General features: G+C 38.6%; 1 protein-coding gene across 9 annotated transcripts in view; it reads left to right on the top strand.

The window, feature by feature from the left end:
- adgrb1a (adhesion G protein-coupled receptor B1a) overlaps positions 1-23,770 on the top strand; it is a 126,604-nt gene that overhangs the window by 28,268 nt on the left and 74,566 nt on the right. For all 9 annotated transcript variants that reach the window (XM_077526412.1, XM_077526416.1, XM_077526415.1 and 6 more), the window contains exon 2: positions 1,654-2,526. In XM_077526412.1, the coding sequence (XP_077382538.1) occupies positions 1,800-2,526 (727 nt within the window). In that variant the 5' untranslated portion in view covers positions 1,654-1,799. The remainder of the gene's footprint in view (positions 1-1,653; positions 2,527-23,770) is intronic.

Raw genomic sequence — 23,770 nt, 5'->3', positions numbered from 1 at the left:
TGAAATGGTTTACAGATGCAGTACTTTGACATTTCAAGCATTTGTATTTCCATCCATCCATCCATCCATCTTGTTAACCGCTTACTCCTCACGAGGGTCGTGGGGGTGCTGGAGCCTATCCCAGCTCTTTTTGGGCAGTAGGCAGGGTACACCCTGAACTGGTTGACAGCCAATCGCAGGGCACACAGAGACGAACAACTACTCACACTCACAAGCACACATAGGGACAATTCAGAGCACCCAATTAACCTGCCATGCGTGTCTTTGGAATGTGGGAGGAGACCCACATAGGCACGGGGAGAACATGCAAACTCCACCCAGGAAGGCAGACGCCTAGACTCGATCTTGCGTCCTCAGCACTGTGAGGCAGATGTGCTAACCACTTGAACACCATGCTGCCCTTGTATTACCATTTTAAGGTTGTAATCATTGTTATTGACATACTTAGTGGAATGGTATTTGAGAGAAAAAAGGGAGGGAGGGAGGGAGAGAGGGGGGGGGGGTGAAAGAGAGAGGGAGGGGGGAGCCCAAAGTTAAATGGATTAGCTCCAGTTCACCCGCAATTCTCATGAAGACCTTCTAGACCTTATAGAAAGTTAATGGGTGCATGTTTATTTTGTTTGTCTTAAATAATTGTATTTCATTCAAATGTGACTAATTGATTACAAAGTCTTTAATTAATGAGATTAATGGTTTAATTGACTCTATCACTATCATTTTAGTAATGTTTAGTTTTAGTAAATTCTTTTGGGTCTCACATGTATGAAACTTGACTTGTTTTGTAGTTTACAATTTTTAAATGTTCAAACACCAAAAAATGGGTTTGCTGATTTTACATTTTCTTTTCAAAATAGAACATATTTCAGTTATTTTGGTCTCTGTGTGTGTCTATTTAGTATTTTTGATCAGCAGGATTATTTTGTTCATTGGTTATTGTGATATGAAAATTTCATACTGTTCCATCTTAAATCAGGGCTATGTTTTTCAAATGCTGTTCCTATTGATGGAATCATTGGTCTTTGACATAGTAATTAAATTTTTGTCTCATTAGATATCGGGTTTTACGGGTTGAAAGGCAGTGTCAGATAATATTTTGGGGGGTTGGTTCATTTACCATGTTGCTTGATAGTATGTGGAGTTTTTATGTGATAAATGTTAAGATGTAGATTTATTGTTCGTGAAACAAAGTCATTATGGTTTGCTTTATTCTTCAGCGCATTGTGTATCATCTCTGATCTCTAATACAAAGTAAAAAGTAACGTTGAGGTGTGGTCTAATGTGGAATCATTTGTTTTCAATTGATGTTTCTGGCAGCAAATGGAGATGCTAAACATTACATTATCATGAAATGACATGTTTCATTGGCTATTAAGCTACATACTTAATATGTGCTGCAGCACGTAGATGATCATCATATGTTAAAAGCCAAAATCATCCAATCTAAATGGTGGTAGTGAAAGTATTCAAATTAATTAGTCCGTATTGGAAAAAAATGATAATAATAATGCTGATGAAGTTACATTAGTTTTCAACGTCAAAGAATATCAAGCTATTTTGTGTACATGATGAATGTAAATAATGATAAAAGAAAAAAAAAAGTAGGAATCGTATTTTACTGCCCAAAGGTTCATTCATGTTTCTTTTATTTCACAGGTTGCTGGGAAACACTGGATCAGCAATTGAAGCCATTTGCCAATTCATGGATCTTTCAGAGCAAATTTCCATCACAGTTTTTTCCATCTCTTAAACCTTTTTGCTCCAGAGTCCAATCTGCAATATCATCCTGTTTATCTAAAACAATGTTGAACATTGCTTTTCAGTTTGCGAATTGCCCACTTCGAGTGGCGATCCAGTATTTTGTTCCTGTACTGTTGATGGGGGAGTGGTGCCACTCATCCCCTTCGGAATCAGAATCAAACTCCTGTTCTACATTGGTCCAAAGCCGTTTTTTTGGCTTCTTCCTGTCATCATCAGTATTCCCCACTGTGCCTTGCTCCTGGACCCTACAGAATCCTGATCCACGGCACTACACCATCTTCATCAAGATAACAAAACCTATCCAGGACTGCGTGCCGTTACAGTTTCGTCTCTTCCAATATGACTCCATCCTGGAGACCACACACACCTACCAAGGAATTGATAGCTTTGACGAAGTTGTGAGACTGTGCGACACCTCCGCCCCAAAGGCCTTCCTCGAGGCTGGCAAGCAGTTTGTTCGCATGAGAAAGGGTCCTCATCCGAAAGGTGAAACCACTGCAAGTGACAGTGGCGATTTCAAAGTCGAGTACCTGGTTGTTGGAAAACGTAACCCCAGCATGGTGGCCTGTCAGATGCTGTGCCAGTGGCTGGAGGACTGTCTGGCCTCCAGCACATCAAGCAGGCCATGTGGCATCATGCAGATGCCCTGTTCGTGCTGGCATCCACCACCAAAACGCAGTGAGGGCAACAGCTGTTACTACAATGGAGTTTACCTGGATAACTGTTTACCCAAAGTAAGAGAAAATGGAAAAGACACTCAAAGAAATGGTGAGTAGAATCTTAGCTGAAATGTAATTATTGTTTCTGTCATCACAATGGCTGTCACGTGACTTATTTTAGCTCAACATGCGATCTATGTCTAGGTCTAGGCGCAGGGGTGTCCAAACTTTTTCCTCTGAGGGCCACATACAGAAAAATAGAAAGCTGCAAGGGCCACTTTGATTTTTTTAAAGTTATTTATTAACACATTCATTGCCAGACCAGCAAAAAATGCATCATTTGACGTCTTTTTCCATCAATGGCAGTGAATGAGTTAAACCTGGTAAAAATCATTGAAGCAATTATAAATTGTTGATATAATTTACAGTTACTTATTGAAAACAAACAAGGCAAATAGTGACCCCTGTGTGCCACTATAATAGATACGCCTCTCCACTGAGCAGCAAGCTAGAAATATTTTGTATTTTTTATTTTTTTTTAAACAGCATTGAAAAATTATTTTTAGTATTTGCCGCGGGCCGCCAAAAAATGTATGGCGGGCCGCAAATGGCCCCCGAACCGTAGTTTGGACACCCCTGGTCTAGGGTGACCAGATGTCACCATTTACCAGGACGGTCCCATTTTGAGCTTTGTGTCGCGAGTTAGTTAAATTAGCCAAGAGAAATAAAAAGCGCTAAAATGTGTGTTTGAGGCCACTTGACGTCATGTGAAAATCAGCCTGCTTTGGAATTTTGTGAAATACAAATGAATCTGGATTTTTGCCAGCCACATTGTTTGGTCCTGTTTTTAGTCAGATCCCATCCCAGAGCTTTGCTTTTTTTCTGTGTTCAGCAAGTCAATTGTTTGGGCCATGTGTATGTCATTCACACAATTGTCATTGCGATTCTACTACATCTAATTGCAGTCGTATTTTTGTCACTGGAATTAAGAACTACTTCTTGCTTTCATGTCTAAGAATCATGGGAAATATATACGTACTAGCCTAATGCTACGGTCGCCGGTGAGACCAAACGCAAGATGAGGTTTTCTGGCGGCATATTTCAGATGTTACAATGCGAGACTGGTGCGAAGTAAACAGCACAGTCAGTTTCCAATAACTGACCAAACAAAAAAGGTGAGATAATGCTGAGTGCATTGACTTGTTTAGCGCTGTTGAAATGTCAACCAAGATAGCATTTAGCATTAGCTAAACGTACGTACGTACGTAGCTAGACTAACGTAACCACCAGTCATTAAATTCATGATCAAAATAGTTCCTGGTGAGAATTTCTTGTACAGTCTGATTTTCAATGAGATTTTAGTGTCCCGATTTTTAATTTGGAAAATCTGGTCACTCTAGCTCTGTCACAATCAAGCCAATGGGAAGGGTGTGTGTGTGTGTGTGTGTGTGTGTGTGTGTGTGTGTGTGTGTGTGTGTGTGTGTGTGTGTGTGTGATTTGTAAACAGTGTGTCTGTAATTTTATCACATTGATTTGGGCAGCTGGAAGGAATTAGGATATGTAGGAAGGAGAAGGAGGAACTGAAAATCCCTTATGCATGGTTTACGATTTCATCTGGTAGACGAGAGCTCTGCGACCTTGCAAGGTCAATACTGCGTTTTGCGCCTGTTCGGTCCAAGGAGGGACACTCAATCAGCTACTGGGAGACCGGTAGACGTATAGGAGAGTAAAAGGCTGATATCGGATAGTTCAGTGTTTGGAGGTGGGAGCGGGGGAATGGGGGCTGGTGATGTAAACAAAGACAAGAGAGGACAATCGAAGGAGAAGTCGAAAAAGGAATAGCATAAGGGTCTGCGGATTGAAGCGTAATTGTCGGCTACTTGATCCTGCTTCCCTTTCCCAGCCAGGATGTAGCCTGACATCCCTATCCTGACTCTGTCAGCAATACTGCCTGAGGGCTGAGTCTTGGCTCTCCGTCTCCAGATTTCTTTTCTGTTGTTACATCTTCCCGCTTCTTCTCCTCTTTTGAACTATCACTACCTCCCAGTTTTTCTGTTCTGAATCTGATAGCGGGCTGATACTGAGCCATTCATGGGAAGCCAACCAAGGACGGGGAGATGTTGCAGTGGATAGCTCCCGTTATGTCATGCATGGCTGTCTCCAGAGAGGCTAATTTCGTATCCCCTGCTGTTTTGCCCTTTTTCTTTCATTGTGAAATATTTTTTAACAGCAAGGTGTGGGTTTTAAGGTGTTTCATCCAGCGTTGCTGCCTGTGTAGTGGTTCACTTACCTGACTTCCATGCAGGCACAGTATGTGAAGTTCCCACTTGCCACACAGAAACGGTGTGAATGTGAGTTTGAATTAGGAACTTACTGGCTGAACCTGGAAACTTGCGGGTTGTATTTTTTGCCATGTCATGTGGAAATGTGTGTTATGACACACACAAAAAAAGTCATTGGTGTTTGTAACCTTGAATTTTGAGGAGGGGAAAATGCATTGAATCCTGCTAAACTCAATTATAAATATAACTTGAGAGGGCAACAAGAAAATTAATTAGTAAGAAGGTAAAATAAGAATATCCTAAAATCATAGCAACTGGGTTAAAAAAACAAAAAAACAAAAAAACAAAAACGCACCACAACTATGTCTCCAGCTTGCGAGCACAGAGCACCACGAGTGAGCTAAAACTCTTGCCGCTGACACAGTTTAGGAACTTTTTTGAATGTGTTTTTCTTAAAATATATATATACTTTTTAATGTTTCATATTTGTCCAGCAATGTAAACTGGACATTTTTATGAAATTATCAATAAATATATAAATACATAATAAAAATAAATAAATAAATAACCTGACGCCCTGAGGATGTAAAAAAGAAGATGGTGCATTCAGGGTACTTCCCAACGTTGGGAAGTTGTAAACTCACTGAATCGTTACTTGTTTTTTTTCCCTTTGAATATAACGTTTAAAGATTGAGACAAACCAATATTAAGATCATTATTAAATTAAGATTAGCCCTAGTTTGAATGGTTGTTCGTCTCCATATGTTCCCTGTGATTGACTGGCGACCAATCCAGTACGTCAGTGGTGTCCAAACTACGGCCCGGGGGCCATTTGCGGCCTACCGTCCATTTTTCAGTGGCCCGCGACATATGCTAAAAATGGCATTTGACTCAGTTCAAATAAAATAAACAAAACAAAAATGTTTGGAGATGGTTAACGTAAGAAGGGAGGGTATCGAAAAACAGGTGCCATTAAAGGTTATTTTAGTTAAGTAAAACTAAAATTCAAAAAACAATATTGTTACCGAAAGAAAATAAAAAAGAAAATGCTTTTTAAAAAATGAAAACTAACTGAAACTACATTGTATGTTTACATAACTAACTATAATTATAGCAAACATGTCCTTCGTTTTAGTCTTTTGTAATTAATTTAATGCATGAGCCTTTGGGGATGATTTTAAATGTGATTTTTAGTAGATTTATTTTGATTTAAACCGGAATAATGACGTTTGAAAGTATGTCACACAGAAGTGATGTCATCTAGCAGCAGCCAATAGAAAAGCACCTTCAGATGATGCAAAAGCACAAATAAATTTGTACAATTTTTAGGACTAAACACAATTTCTCTTCATAGCATTATGTGGGCCTTGCGTCCTTCTGATTTTCTGTATGTGGCCCTCAAATGGAAAAGTTTGGACACCCCTGCAGTACATAGTCCACCTTTTTCCAAAGTCACCTGGGATAGGTTCCATCTCTTTGCAACCATGTATAGCGTAAGTGGTATATAAAACGGATGGATATTTCATTCGATGTTAGTCTATGCATAGAAAGCAACATCAGCACATAATAGCTTTCTCCTCGTTTCTTCATCCACTGGGAAATGTCTGTCTGACTGGGGATTTTGAGGTTCAAAAGGGATCAGAAACCATATGATGCACTTGAACGGTGAAGCAAACTGTCTGTGAATATCTGGCAGGATGGATGTCTGGGTAGATTCAATTGTTGGAAGAAGATAAAGAGCGGCTGGGGAAGGTGTAATGGATTCAATGTGGAAATGGGCTGGCAAAGGGTGGAATAAAAATGTTTATGGATGTGAGTGATGAATGGAAAGACAATAGATATCAAGATGTTAGAGACGGAGCAGCAGAGGAAAATAAAACAGAGTGAAGAGGCTGACAAAAGTTCAGAGGGAAAGTTGTAAGGGGCGGAGAGGGCTTAATGAGGATAGATATACGCGTTTTGGATCAAGCTCTATCCAGCTGGAGCCGTTTGGTCTCAGTGGTCTCAACAACTGAAGAGTTAATAGATTTCCCTCAAGCATCCTTCACTCCCTCTCTGCAAAGGGACTCAAACACCTACATAAAATGGGTGGCAACTAAATCCAACAGTCAAGCGTGCCTGCTAGTATGATTTTCTTATTGTACGAAAGTTGTAGTGGGCAATACTGTGCAGTGTTTTGATTATACATAAGCACAATGTCAACATATTTATTGGCAGATAACCCAATGCACGTTTCTATTTTACTTAGAATTTGTTGTATTCCAAGAAAGCGATCCAACAATTATGTGTGTATATTTATTCATTTTTTTATTTTTTTATTTTACACAAAGAGATCGTTTATTAGTGTTGATTCTTTGAAACTTTAATACGACACGTACGGAGACTATCGCACACCTGTTCTATCAAAGACAAAATGAGAAAATTTGCTGTCTGACAAAGTGATGATTGCCTCTGGTTTGCTGATGAAGCAGATGGTGTGTTTACATATTCAGCATTCAGCGTGAGGCCACAAAATGCTTCAGCCTACCTACTGTATTCTCACAGACAACAAAAATAGCTGCCACTCTTTTATTCATCCGTCCATCCATTTTCTTGACCGCTTACACAAGGGTCGTGGGGTGCCATGTCTGGGGTCACGCCAGGGTTAAGTTTGAGTTCATGACCTGTTAAGTTGGGTTCACGACCGTGAGGTCAAGTGTCCATTTTGTACTGATATAACAAGTGTCTGTTTTGAACTGATGTCACCATCATATAACCATCTTCTAGTTTCAAAGTTTTAGGCTTTGTGATGTCAATCTTTAATCCTTTAGGTGATGTCTGGACCTATGTGATGTCGTTCTTTAGTCCTTTGCTTGCAACAACGAATTAGATCAATTCACTGTCTGTAGGTGCAGTCTGAGAATTGTGTGTGTTTTGCCGGATTATTACCCTCTGTTCCTCTGTGCATCTCCGCAGCCCAAGGCGTCTCGTGATTTCCGATGCATTCTGGTTGTTTTTCGTTTAGTCAAATTGTGTGAATAAAGAGTTAAAACTTTATTTGCGTCTGCACTTTCGGATCCAACCTCCAGCACATGACACGGGGGTGCTGGCTTCAGGCAGTAGGCGGTGTACACCCTGAACTGGTTGCCAGCCAATCGTAGTCTTCTATTCATTTATTCTTAAATATAAAGTGCAACTTCAAGTGGCAATAGCTTTGGGCAGCAGAAACTTAGTCTGGAAGGAGTACTGATAACTGCCGTTGGTGCTTTTGTTGTACAGTGACTCAGTGAGTGAGTGAGTGAGCGACAGTTTTTTTTTTTTTTTTTTTGGTGCAGTGATGCATTAAAACAACAAAAGCATTATTTGTAATGAAAGATAGCATTATAGGTCAAACACATATCTTTATCATAGCTACTAAGTCCACTAGTCATAGTTGACCATTTCTCACCCGCATTTGACGCCAGTATTTGTTTCCCCATCACCTGTGGTTGGGTCATCCACGACAACACACTCTACTTAAAGCAACACACAACGCAAAATTCATTACTTTCATTCTATAATGCAGTGTTTATGAACATTAAAAATGCAAAAATCATTGGTATCTGATACCCTGAAAATGGTCACAGGCGATTAAGTATCAAAATAATGACATACTCTGTACACTGCCACATTGGATGAGTTTGTGTATAATCACCGAGACGTCACGTGTGCTGCAACATGTTACTGTTCATTTTGGACTCGTTTCCTGGTCGATTGTGCTATTAAAATATTGTTTCGTTATCAAGACATTTATGAAGGAAGTGACTGGCAACTGGTCCATTACGGTGGCATATTGTACAAAAACTGTGATATATTCTTTCTAAAATTTATGTGGACATGTGTAGGCATGTACTAATCATAGTCTGAAAATATTAGGCCTATATAAGGAAACTCACAATTGTATTGTTTTTTTTTAATTATTTTCATGTCGAAAGGTTCACTATGCTAGTTGCCTCGTAGACAATTAAAAAACAAAAAACATTGTCACTTTATATCCGAAAAATAAGACTCATATTAGAATTGTTGGGTGAGCGAACTTAAGACTCAAGAGGCATATTCACCCTGGACTGATGACATATAGACAAAAAAAAACAAAACAAAAAACACTCACTCCACACTCTGCCCGAGCTGAATTTCAAACTCAGGATGTCAGACGTTTGAACCTTGACTCCAACCTGCAGCTGTATTTATTTTAGTTGTATTCTGTTCAATATTTGTTGCTTGTGTCCTCCACATCATATGTGGCTCCTGGTTCGTTAAGCTCCATCTGAGATAAAAAAAAATAAAATGTGGGGCCGAAAAATCAATTTTCATTTGTTTTGTTTGTGTGGTATTGTCTTTGTCCCTTTCGGCGGTAATGGCCACTAATTTGGGCATGTGCTGATGAAAGATGTTTCATCAGGCTGTCTTGGCGTGGGGAAGCACTTTAGTCTCAGGCATAATGTGTGTTCAACATTTATATCCTTTCCCTTAATTTTGTTTATGGGAAACTTAAGTAGTATCTACACTTCCAATTTGCATTCCTTTTTTTTTTTTTTTTTTTTTTTTTTTTGTTTGTTTAAATCAGTCATCACAACTGACTAATGTTGACTTGTTGAGAGTGCTTCTGTGAAGGTGAAGGTCTTTGAGAAACTTGGTGTGGTGTTATGTTAATTTGCCTGCTGTTTCATATCAAGTTAGTTAGTTAGCTGCATAAAGAAGGATCCCAAATACTGTAGGTTTGCTTTCAACTTTCTGAGTAGACACTTGAGTTCATTTTGCTGCTGCCATAGTGTGCATCAATAACCATTAGCATTAGCCATAATTAATATTTGTTTGAATTGTCAATGCAACATACCTAAAATGGATTTTCTCACATGATAAATGGGCAGGTAAAGGTAAGTTTTGTAACCCATTGAGGTAATGTAAATACTCTTGTCTTATATTTAGCTTTTGATTTAATCCAAACACCCCCCCTGCCCCCCCCCCCCCCATTTTTTTTTTTTTTTTTTTTTTTTTTGCAATCTACAGGGAAAATAAACGATCCTTCACTGTGCCAATAATTTTGTAGGGGAAGTTTAGGTTGTATTAGCAGCTTTGCATTAAACAATGTTCTTTCTAATTAGGTGTGGGAATTTGGAGTCAGTGTGATATTACTGTGATATATTGTCAACATTACATATAATATAGCAGCAGAACAATTATGTAAAAATAGATATGCTGTGGGGGAAATACTATATTTGCTTATTGTTCTATCAACTTTACATTTAAGACATTGTAACTCAGTTTTGGCCAACATGAATGAATTTCACTTTCCTTGATTTGTTGTAGAAACACTTTTGTTTTTGGTATGATGAATCAATGCCTGTTGAACAAAATGCCTGTGTAGCACACAATGACAAAAAAAGTTAAGTCTTAAAAGAAATATATTAAAAAGTAAGTGTTACCTTTTTTTGTACAATTTAAACATGTCTATGACATTTGTTAGCAAAAATACAAAGAATCAAAACTGTAGCAGAGACAAAAAAAGCACAAGCAAATGACAAACAGCAAACTATAAAGACTGTTAAAAGTCTCAGTTGCATTTTCACTAATGAATACAGCATTTTATCACAAATATACTGTACTAAAACCTTTTCACACTGCACTTAGCAGGGCACAGTGTGCTAACAACAATGAATAGGTTATTCAATGAGTGCTTTGCAATGAGCTCAGGAGTCGTTTTGCTGTGATGTCAGGCGCATCCAATAGCAGATGGAATGGCGGAGTGATTTCAGAGTGCTAACTAGAGCAGACCAACCAAGCATCATACTACTTCCTTATAGAAGTAGGCTGCAAAGCAACCACCTCCACATAAGGGCAAGCTTGCACCAGATCACGGTCATACTTGGCTTTGGCCCGCAGTGAACACCAAGAATGCAAAGTGCAGTGTGAAAAGGCTTGTCGATTAGTGTGCATATCTGTGCGTGTTGTCGGGTTTGACATGAATATGTTTCCTTGTAGTCCAATTAATGGCTGAAAATGAGATCTTAGCTCAGAGAAGCACTGAGTGGGGGCGGTACCGTATATGTTAATTTGAAAATTTAAGAGACTTTCTCACAGACTTATTTGGAGAACTGGACGGCTATATAGCAAAACATTTACTTGTGTAATTTCATACTTGATGAGTGGTCTGGCACTCCAGAGACTTGCATGCGATTTGCGTACAAGTCGATTTTCCATTATATGGTCATTTGAATACATTGTTTAATAGTTAGTCACTGGTTGTCTGAACTTATGCACGTGGAATTGTCACACAAGGAAAGTTGAAACCAAGTGCTGGTCCCTGCTGACTGAGGGTGGGTGGCTGACTGAGGAAGAGTATAGAGCTGATATGTGCATTTGATTGTGTGTGTGTGAGAACGTGCATGCAGCAAGGTGTGGTGCTTGGTAAAATGGGTACAGTGTGGGTAGAAATAAGTTGAAGACCAATGACAGTTAGATGCTTGCCACAGCCGTTTACAGGGAGTATCAAATATTTTTTATGACTGCAAAAGGAAGAGAAGCTATAGATAGAAGAATGCTTGTGCATGGTCGTTTCACCTCAGTCATCATCATTGTGACAAATAAAGATTAATGGCTGCAATTCTGTATACCACACGCATTTATGTCATCATTTAGCCTCATTTATAATTCACATGTAAGACACATTATCCGTATACTATGTAATATGTTTTTGTCTGTGTTGTGTGCTTCTCAGAGGAAGTATGATTATTCTGTTTATATGAATGGCAACAAATTTATTGTACCTTCTGCTATCAATTAGAAGAAAATGAAAATGAATTGTTCTGCCAGTCTCTATAAGTTACTAGTATACAGTAGATGGATGAACAAAGACATATTTGTAATTATTAATATTTTTTCTGACAAATCAAGGGGTATGTGGATAATTTTCTGTGGCATTCCTAATGTTCTCTCATGGCACACTAATGTGCCACGGCAATCTGGCTCCGAATCATCAATTGTGTTTTGAGTTTGATTTATTTAGCTTGGTTTCAAGCTAAAAGATACATCTCCATGTTGTTTTAGTGCACTTTTTGGGTAAAATTGTTCATCGAAGGACAACATGCACATACTGGCTGCTAATCATGGAAGTGACATTACAAGTGTGTCATCTTGCTGGTCCGCTAATAATTTTTAAAACGGGTTAGTAGTACTGTAGGGTTAGTACTGGCATGATTGGCAGCGTTGATGGGGTGTTACCCGAATACAGAGAATGAACAATCGTAGAGACTGCATTGAGGGGAAAACACTGGCATGGAGAATCGGGGCAGAAGAAAATCTCCCAAAGCCCGCTTTCCCTCTTCTACTGGCTGATCATTAAGTTGGCTGTGTTCACGCCCACAACAGCCTAAAACACACGTTTTAACTTCTCTAAGCTATGTGAGTCAGCGAAAATACCCAAACAAGGTCTAACCTACCCCTGCGCAGATTGAGACCATGCCTCATGCCAGATCAGCATGAAAATAACCTTAATCAGAAGTCATTGTCAGTGCAACCTGCCATTTGAATAGCGATTCCAGGTTTCTCTTTATATGGCTTGGGATGTGTGCTCTAAGAGCTATTTCCTCACTATTTCTTACTTGAGAATGATAAACAAATTACACATTGCGCCCCCCCCCACCCCCTCCGCCATCAGTCATGTAGTATGCTAGGGTAAATAATGTAACATGGATGGTATAGGGATGGTGTTTTTTGGCAGGCATATTGTCACCATTTACCTTCTACAATGTTGTGATGGAATCCTGGATATTAAAACCTGTTACTTCTCCAAAAAATACTCCATTATTGAGGGACTGTGAATCTGTGAAGGGTGAAATTGGGTGTGAAGGAGAAAATAGAGAATCGTCGGTATATCCCACTCTATTGACTGCGAGGACATGGTCTGACTGTCTCATTGTGGTTCATTAGATTTGATGGCATAGACGACGAATTGTCTTGGATCACTCTGCGATGTACACGTTTATTGCTACCATGTGCCAGATCTGGATTGAAAAAATGCTGCTTATCCTTGTTTTGCTGCATTGGGGTGCTTCTGTGTCTTAGTAGGTGGCTCTGCAGGATGACTGCATGGGCTGCTCTCCTTAGCAATATCAGCTAAAATGACACCCAGAGGTGAACCACTGTAAGAATATACAACTGATATATGATGACACACAGAAACCATTTATAATATCTCAGCAAATGCTCCCAGATCCAAGTATTAACCTATTAGCGCTGATGATTTGCACAAACACACACAAAAAAATGTTTGTTCATATAGATGTATCCATTTCTCCTAAGGAAACAAAAACATCTGAATCTACATACAGTGCAAACTGTACATCCTAACCATCTCATATCAATAACAGAACCCGGTCAGTGTACTTCCATCAACCGACTCTCGCCCCTCTCTCACCCCACATACCACATTCATCCTTGTCAACAGTCTTGTCACCTCCTGCTTTGATTGTTCTAACTCTCTCCTTTTCAGTTTCACTCACAAGTTCCTTCATAACCTTCAACTACAACTAGAGACTCCACTGGCTCCCGGTCATACAGAGACTTGAATTCGTACTCCTCTTGTTTACCTTCAAGGCTATCCACAACCTCACACATCTGTGTAACCCTCCTTCACATCGCTCCTCCAGCCCGCACCCTCAGATCCTCCCCTTCTCTATCTACCTCACTGCCAGCCTCAGCACCATGGGGAGCAGAGCTTTCAGCCGCTCTGACACTTGGATCTTGCTTCCATCTGACCTCCATGTTCACATTCAAACTCAGTTTATTTATTTACTTAGTTTGTCAGTAAAGGCTTACATAGTTACAACACCTGTACAGTAGGGGTATAAAAAAAAAAAAAATCGATTCGGCAATATATCACGATACTACACCACACAATTCTCGAATCGATTCAATAGGCGGCAGAATCGATTTTTAAACATCCATTTTTGATGGCAAAATATTCAACAAAACGTTTTACTTAGGGTTAGTGTTCACACGTTAAGCATGGAAGAATGTTATAGTAATGGAACATTAAACCCTAATAATTTATTTCAAACATAAAACAGATTAAATACAGTGGCTCACAGTTATAAGACATTGAAATTTCAGATCAATAAATAATAAATTTTCATACAAATCTTACAGTATACAAGTTTACTGATTAATATTTTCTAAATTTGAGTAAAAAATTGCAACAATCGACTTATAAATTTGTATCTCGATTAATCGGTATCGAATTGAATCGTGACCTATGAATCGCGATACGAATCGAATAGTCAGGTACTAGGCAATTCACATCCCTACTATACAGTATATAATACACAATGATACTATGTTCCAATTTTATATCTAACATAGTCAAGTGAATATATATATTGAATATACAAGTATATATTTTGTAATCAGGGATGTTCGATACCACTTTTTTTCAGACCGATACCGAGACTCAGACCCTCAGTACTCACAGATACCGATACCAACTGCCGATACCAGTAGTACATTTTGACAAATAAAAAAAATCACTAAAAGATATTTTTAAACAAATATATTTCCTTTAATGTTGACAAAAAAAGAGCACAGTCACAGTCAGTAAAATGCTCTTTTAGTTTAAGATTCACAATTTTGAAGTATTTCGAAACCGGTGAAGTTTTGGTGAAAAACTGCTGCAAGCTAGCGCCAGTTACAAGCAAGGAAGACTCACTTAACGTCTTCCCCCTCTGCCATCGGTCGCTTGTACTCGTCTGCGTCACGAGTACTCGAGTATTTGAAAAAAGGCTGGTATCGGCCCGATATCGATACCTGGTATCGGTACTCGCCCATCCCTAGTAATCATCAACAGTTGTATGAATGAAAATAATATATATCCATCATTACATGATTTAAAACAAATGCTACACCACAAAAAGAAATAAAAATAAATACATTAAAATAATGAAATGAAATTAGCCCATGGATAGTTTCTGCCTCCATCTATTTGAGAATTCAGTAATTGGCTCCAAGTGTTGCTTTTTGGAGTTCTACTGCCGTTCACTCTTACAGATTTTCCTTTTCAGGATGGTCCAAACGTTCTCAAAAAGGTTATGGGTTGATGGCACGTTATTCTTACGTCTTGACAATAATAGTTAAACGTGAACAAATAATCAAGCTAGTCAAAGGGGGTAACCATAATAACACAGGCCCAGATATCTGTAATGCCAGACTGTTTTTCTGACACACCTTCCAGGTTTTCATATAGGATTATCAAACCGTATCACTGCTGAGAAATTGCCAAAGATTTTCACATGACATTGTGGCACAAAAAAGGCTAAGATAACTGCAACTACCTGAACGGCAGAATCGAACAAATTGTTTTTGTTTTTTAAAAATTTTTTTTTTGCTGATATGGTACTATTAGTATGTTGAAACTGTGTCGAAAGAAGAACATTTAAAATTCAAGACAGTTACCACCGGCATTTTTACTGTGGATGCGGAGTAAAAGATTCCATAGCATAATATCAAACACCCTTGCAGCTTACCATAAACTTTGTTTGCCATCTTAGCTTTACAAAGTTCCCCTGGCACCCCTTCACACACCCACCGTTATCGACCACATTACCCACACTTCTCTATCATCCCATCCAAACTTTATAATTGCACACCTCTTTCATTTCACCCACTCCACCAACTCCTTATCCACCTCTACCACTGTTTCTCTCACTTTCTGTGAGTCACAATGTAGTCACCATCCCACACTGTGTGGGGAGGGAGACAAGAGCTTGATGTATGAGAGCATTGTAAAGCGTGGGAAGACTAAACTGCATTGCTCAGAGATCTGCATTCGTGTGCGCTTGCATGCGTTTGTATGTGTGCCAAAAGAGCTGAGGCTTATAGGTCTGCGATCCCTGGATGCCTATGAATATGTTCCTTAGGCTTAAACCATAGCCCTTATGAGTTTTAAATGGAGTAGTTAATGCACTGCTAAAGTTACTTGGAGAAAGATTTAGAAAAGAAATAATGACACATTCACTGTAGATGAATGTAGAGGCTGCAGAAAGGACCTGCACACAAGAGCACAGCGGGGGCGAATTTGAGTCATGGACACAAAGTCTTGGGCAGGTCTTATATAAACAGCCTGTTCCTGAGAAAAAGAACTGGTGTAAAAGTCAAGTTTAAAAGAATCCATCCAATTATTTATTTATTTATTTATTTATTTGTTTTTTGTGTGTTTATTTGTTTATTTTAATAGCGCTTGCCCCTTCTTTAGGGCAGGGGTGCTCAAACATATTTGTTTGAGGGCCACATAGAGAAAAATGGAAGGATGCACGGGTCGCTTTAAAATTCTTCACAATTTATTAAACACACTAAATATCAATAAAGCAAATTTATATATATATTAGGGCTGTCAAAGTTAAAGTGTTAATAGATTAATTAATCGCAGAAAAATGTCGCATTAATGGGGTTGGGTCACATCATGGGCCATTGAAAAATGGATGGTGGGCTGCAAATAGCCCTCGGCCCTCGGGCTGTAGTTTGAACACCCCTGCTTAAGGGTGATGGATCGTTACACCCTGAAATGGTCATCAGCCAGTCACAGGGCAATTAGCTCATTTTAAACTGTAATGACATGGAATTCCATTCAAAACAATGAAGAAATAGCACCCAGATGGATGGGAGGAAAGCCATTTGCAAACAAAACTTTGGGAGTTCTGTGACTTTGCTAAGTCACTGCCTGAGTATGCACGCTATATCAGCAACAAAGAGGTGTGATTCAAGGAGGGCGAAAAAATAAAGCCCGACCAAGTTGAGCTGTCAATCCAAACAGTGAAAAACAGGGAAATCTGATCCCCATGCTGAAGGACCTTAAAGAAAGAGCTTTCTTTCTTTCGTTCTTTTTTTTTTTTTAATCGCTCCCTCTAAAATAGGACATCCATCTTCGGAATTGAAATGTCTGGTTGGCTGACCTGCACCTGAAACCAAGGAGTATCCGACATGATATGTATTTATAGACAGTGTGGTTTGGCAGATAGAACTCCAGGTGCTGCTATGTGAAACAGAAGGGTGTGGGAGCTTGCGTCCCTCGTATAATTCAAAACAAGACTGACTGAGCCATCTAATAAAAGTTGAGTGAGTCATGGATGCATTTAAAAGGAATTTAGTTTTGCTTTACGTTTAAACTAATTTAAGTTGATAATGTGCGTCACATAAACCCATTCCTTTCAAGATGATGCTATTAAATGCTTGGCAAAAGGACTGGAAATACATACTTTGTATTTATGATGATGGCAGTCTACTCATCTTTTTCAGGGTCATTGGTAAACTGGAGTCTATTCCAGACAACTTCAGGCAAGAGGAGTGATAGAGTGGACAGTCAATGATGGGGCACATGTTGACCTTCATATTTACACCTACGGGCAATTGAGGGTCATCACTTACTCGTAGGTATCTCACTGGCGAAGGCTTGTGAGTGTTTGCGAACATTGGTTTTTCGTCAGTGTTCATTAAAGGTTGCAAACAGTTACAAAAGCGTTCGTCAGACATTCCCAAACAGTTTTAATGGTGGCAAACAGCTTCTCTTGTTGGCAAGACATTTCGTTTATAAAAAAAAGCCAAACTAAAACATTTGTGACATTATGAATATGCAATAGGCTATATTACTAGTAATATATATATTTTTTTATCTTTTAGTTCACTCCTCCCAGATGACGTACTCTGCAGCGTAACATAGTTCAATTCTGGTTTCCAGTTAGGGTGGTCAGGTGTCCTGATTTAGGCATTTTGATGTGTTCTGTGCCCTGTGCAACTTTAACTCATTTGCTCCCAATAACGTGTAAATATGTTTTTTTTAATGTTCTAAGTGTCCCAAAGACGTATTTATACGTTTTTTTTTGTTTTTTTTTAAATGCTACAGCATACAGAAGGCTTTGATGCAGCCTCTCAACTGCAAAGAACGGTTGTAGAAATAGTAGTTATTACACAAACGGCCAGCAGGTGGCAGCAGAGCAAAGGAGATCAACCAGGGCCATCTAGAGAAAAAGCTAAATTACTTACAATTTTAAATATATTTGTGAAAACTGTTGAAACTTAGCTCTCTTCTAATGCTAATTGCTGCAAAACGGAAACAGATAGAAACATTTTATTATTTTTTTTCCTGATGAAAGAAGAGACTTTAATCTTTCTTTTGATAGCTATAGAACACAATATTCTGTGGGCTTTGCAAAAGTTTATGTGACCCAACATTAGCCCCACCCCATGTTTGTCACAACTGGTCTGTTCAAAATTTCCTATATCATTGGTTCAATAAATGTAAACAAAGCTCCACGTTTGGCTATCAGTCTACATCATCCTCGCCGTCTCCTTTGACAGCAGTGAAAAGGCAGCAAAAAAGGCAGAGCTAGCAAAAATGCCAAAACGCCAGACATCTTTTAATATCGAATGGACGAAAGACAGCAATTTCCTGGCCAAAAGCAGTCGAGACTCGTTTCACGGTTTCTGCACGCTTTGCTGGTGCGATGTGGACGTGAGCAGTCAGGGCAAAGCAGTCAGAGAACGTCACGCGGGGATGGAAAGGCATAAAAAAAAAAAAAAAGAGGTGAGCAACAGGTGCGTCATCATTGAAGACATTTTTTCCTTGTTTTTCAAAATAAGTTGTGGTTTGTGGCACTTGCACTTTTACAGAAGCATGTCACTGCTTAGTGGTTTAAAAACATGGTAATGTAAACTTAAAAAAGAAGATTGACTTTATTGATATTTTTACCATTACAGAAACATGATCTATAAACCATGCAAAACTTTAAAAATACCTGCAATAAATAAAATCTGTGAAGTAGTTAGCTTATGGTGTTTTATGTTTTACAATTATGACAAATGTTTTAAGGCTCTAAAACGCCTCACCACACAGGATAGGATATACACATTTCTCATCGAGACATTTACATTTTCTCACATTTCTCTTGTTTAAACATTCTCAGTGTTCAAACCTTCATAAATGTTATAAAATAGGTACATTGCTGTAAAAAACAAAATCATGCAAAATTGCCCTAAAAAAATCCATCCATCCATCCATCCATCCATCCATCCATCCATCCATTTTCTTGACCGCTTATTCCTCACAAGGGTCGCGGGGGGTGCTGGAGCCTATCTCAGCTGGCTATGGGCAGTAGGCGGGGGACACCCTGGACTGGTTGCCAACCAATCGCAGGGCACACAGAGACGAACAATCATCCACACTCACAAGCACACCTAGGGACAATTCGGAGTGCCCTATTAACATGCCATGCATGTCTTTGGAATGTGGGAGGAGACCGGAGTACCCGGAGAAGACCCATGCAGTCACTGTTAAGATATATACTGTATCAGTTCAAATCTAAAACTGGAATTTGAATATAATGTGTTTGTGTTGGTTTTCATCACATACTCCCTTTTCTATTGCAGAACTGCAGAACATGCCTTTTAGTTTCTACTAATGAATACTCTGAATTCCCTGTAGATGTGAATGTGCCTTGAATGCTAGTTTGTCTATAGGCTATGTGCTCTGCAATTGACTGTGGACCAGGCCTGAGCGTACACTGCCTCCCAGTCAGCTTGGATTGGCTGCAGTTATGACCCTAATGAGAACAAACGGTTTAGAAAATTGGGTAGACGGATCTCTCTCTTCTGTATGAATAACATTTTGTATATCTTGTGGAGATACATTGTTGAGCAAAGAATAATCATACCTTGATTTGAACATGCTACTTTTGTGGAATAAATAATTAGTCAAATTATCAAATCTATCTGTAAGTTTTAAATGTAATCTCTCTCTCTCTCTTTTTTTTTTTTTTTTTTAAATAACAGTTCATCTTCAAAATGAACATTTTCAACCCCCTCACTGTTCAGCTCTTTTTAATGATAGTCTTGGCAATTTATGTTGAGTGCACTGCAATCAAGTGTAGAACTTGACATTGGAACCACTCCGTACAATTGTCCATTCCTCCCCTTCCCCCCCTGGCCCGCACTTACACTGCTGCACTTATTTGGGTTTCAGCATGTTTGGGTGCGCCATCGTTCATAATACAAAACCGCTCTGCTCTAACTTTCCTCACTGTGGATTCTTTGTGGAGACCAGGTTGTTGCAGATTGGCTACACAGAGTTTCAATTACACAAAACACTTTGACCAGATGACTGAGACAAGATATAGATTTTTTAAATATTAATGCCTCCTAACATTGTGTCTGTTTGACAGTAATTAGCCTCCATGCCAGTGAAAATGTGCTTGGACTATCCATCCGTCTTTTTTCAATGCTGCTTAGCTTCATGAGGGTGGCAAGTGAGGTGGAGCCTGTCCCAGCTGACTTATGGGCCTGGGGGAACAGCCACACCCTGGACGGGCTGCCAGCTAATCACAGGCCTCATAAACATTAACAACACTCACATTCACACCTATGGGCAATTTTGTGTCTTCAAGAAGGCAATAAGTGATTTGAAAGCCAAATCTCTGAACTGTGGGAAGATGTGCTAAGCCACTCTTGCTTCATGCTGCCCATGTGCTGAACTATTAAGACATAATTCATTTTGTATGAGGATGGCTTTAGCTGAAAGAACATCCAGCAGTAGAACTGTGGTTTGTTTTTATGTCGGTTAGAAGTGCATATATATATATATATATATATATATATATATATATATATATATATATATATATATATATATATCACGATATATTGCCGAATCAATTTTTTTAACACCTCTAATATATATATATATATATATATATATATATATATATATATATATATATATATATATATATATATATATATATATATATATATATATATATATATAGATATAGATATATATGTATGTATGTATGTATGTATGTATGTATATATATGTATGTATGTATATATATGTATATATGTATATGTGCTGGGTTAAAGTCAAACGCAGACCAGTCCACAGTGTCTGACATGACCTCGCAGTCTTTATGAAGTCGAAATAAAAGTGCGTTTATTTGGATGTGCATTTGTGTGGGCATTACCAGCAAGCAAAAGCAACACTTGGGTCATCAGTGTTGATGATTGAGCAAACTCAACAGTTCACATAGGAGAGCCGCAGCATGAATCCATTCCAAACCCACAGAACGATGAGGCGGATGTGCTAACCATTTTTTCACTGTGCTGCCCCTGCACAATTCGTTTGAAAAAAAGAAAAGAAAAAGAAATCCTTTTGAGAGGGGAAACAAGAACAACAGTGATAATGTGGCTGCACATGTGTTATGTCATTTAAAGCGCCTCGATTAACCCCAAATAAGGTTCAGATTGTTACTTAACTGTTGTCAGAAAGGAAAAGTGCACAACCACCACTCTGAGAACAATAAGATGCCAGTCGCAGTCTACTTAATACTGTAAATAGGAAAAAATACTCTTGCCTATATGCATAATAAAATTGTGAAAATAATAATTGTAAGCAACATTTCCTATGGAAAATTAAACACTACTACTTACAGTACTTTGCTTTTGTGTACCTAGAGACTACTTAATAGTAATGAACTGAATGAGAGTTAGACATAATAATAATAATCATCATAATAATCAGAATAATATAAAATATAATAATATGTTAGGCATAACATTGCTTCTCTGTCATACCTTAACCACAGTTCAGCAAAAATATTAATCGTGGTGTCTGTCACAAGTGACGTGCGATGATTGACACCAAATTTGCAGCATTGCCTGTGTGGACATGTGACATCCTCTTCTCAAACTCATTTTCAAAGCCATGAGTGATACAATAAATATGAGCTTACAAAACCTATTTAGTGTATATATAGGTGGAAATTGATCTGCACAAAATCAGCCCATGATATTGTCTTAAAAAAAAAAAAACATGCAGCGATTAAATAGAAGCAAAAAATACTTTCCATGGGTTTCTTCTACAGAATGAGGTTTCTTCAGACATTTTGAAGCACTCCAGCTTTTATAGATTTATTTCCAATATTTTTTTCACGACTCCAAATTGGTTAATATTGTGTAAAAATAACTGATGAATTGGGAACAGTTGCATACTACTACATGGAAATGGACTCGTGTCCTGCCTCGACTGACAGTATTACGTTGCAGTTTTTGACCTAAATGTGGGTGTTCTCAAATCTGCTTTTCTCCCAGAACTACAATTAAGTGCCAATGTTCGGCCCATTAGAGAAGCATGCTGCGGCTCAGCTTGCGAACGTCACATGACGAAACTCACAAAACGGGTGAGCCGTGATTGGCTGTTCTGTGAGCCCTGAGCAGCTGTGATGTCATTTTCAGCCAACAGCGAGTGGCAAAATGGCTGACCCCCACAAGATGGACAATAATGGGTGGATTTTGCTGCTTAATTAGTATTCCACAAACACAATATTAATCAGAATGCCTTGTTTGCACTAGTGGAGGCGCATAGAACATATTGTAAAGACAATTTTATGGGTTGGCTTTAATAAACCGACCATGAATATTCATGGTTTGTGTGAGCAGTCAGAAGTGCCCAAACAAACACAACACTCAAACCAATAAAATAAAATAAAATAAAATGAATCAAAATCTATTGATTGTAACTACATAAAGGAATGCTCATACATGTGGCAAAGTCATTTTTTAAAAATGCTTCCCCCCACTTCTACTTCAATTGCCTCCCCTCATCTTATCTGTCCTATTATTTTTTTCCTTCTGTCTGTCCCTGCCTCCCTTCATGGCCTTCTCTTCTCCTCCCCCTGCTCTTCCTTTCACTGCCTGTTATCTCCAACATGCAGTTGACTGCGTCTGTCCTCTGGGTGTCAGCACTTGCCTTATCCTCCATTCAAGCATACAGCTTTATGTGAACTACCCACCCCTATTCTGTCAGCATTTTACTTCCAAGTATTTTCTCACTCCACACGCTGTCATTTTAGCCCCTTCTCTTTCCTCAGTCCCTCATGCATAAACTCGCATCAAAACACACTCAAAAATCAATAAATGTGGAGCAATTGTAGACAAGGCCTCTGTTGTGTATGTTTTTGTGTGTGTGTGTGTCTGGGACTGCGAGTGATTGTACGTGAATATGTGTGTATGTGTTGGGAGTGGGGGCACTAGTCTGGTGGCAGATATTGATTTCAAAGCTGGTGAAATTTGAGTCGGAACAGCAGATAAACTAACCACTCAGTCGAAGAAGTTAAATAATACAGTACAAAAAAAATCTTCATAACAAAATGCTATACTGTAGTGAACAACAGATATGTTTATATTTTTTAAGAGGAAGCGTTTACAGTAATGCAGCCGTTTGGCAATCATGCAAAATAGATGAAGATTTGGGAAATTTTGCAGCGCCCACTACCAGGGTCGTGCAGATACATAAGAATCATTTAGAATGATTGAGGACATGCAGAAGACAACACAAAGCTACTTTCCATCATAAGGAAGAGGGGGAAAAAAAGTCCATCAAAGTTTATATATATCCTGCAGAGAGAGAGAGAGGGAAAAAACACAGAATCTTATCTCCCAAATGGAGCCACCTCCTCGAATTTCTTGCTTTGCTTAAAGCCTATGCTTGATGGAGAGACCGTCTGTCCTTTATTGCAAACTGCAGTTAATCTTCTTTTGGATTCATAATGCACGTTTGTTCACTATAAACTTATAATAATTCAAAAGAGCAAGTGAAGGTTGTTCTGCATCATGCACTCTGTTGTTCCCCAAACACCTGGGAAGGTGCGTTCGTTCATCTTGTCTGCTTTTTAAAAAACAAGTTCGAAGTATTTTTTTTTTTTTTTTTCCAAACAAACTTGAACCAACGTGGGAATGTACTTTTCTTGATTTAGTGTTTGAAAACTGGGAATGGAAAAATGGATTAAAAACAACAATGCATTCTACCAAAAATATAAACGAAAGTGGCAACTGATTATTTTAAAATTTAGGAGGAAACTCCTGCAGTGTTTTGTAGAACTTGTATAGGTAAAATTGCAGTTTTGTACCAATTTGATATGTTTCTTCAGGCTTCATGTCAAAATCTGAAATGGCCATTTTCTAGTCTGTCACATATTAAGCAACTTTCCTTTGATCCCTATTTCTTTAAAATTATTA

Source organism: Festucalex cinctus, chromosome 7, assembly GCF_051991245.1.
Source record: "Festucalex cinctus isolate MCC-2025b chromosome 7, RoL_Fcin_1.0, whole genome shotgun sequence".
NCBI classification, from domain to species: domain Eukaryota; kingdom Metazoa; phylum Chordata; class Actinopteri; order Syngnathiformes; family Syngnathidae; genus Festucalex; species Festucalex cinctus.
This window is presented reverse-complemented; position numbering and strand designations above follow the sequence as displayed.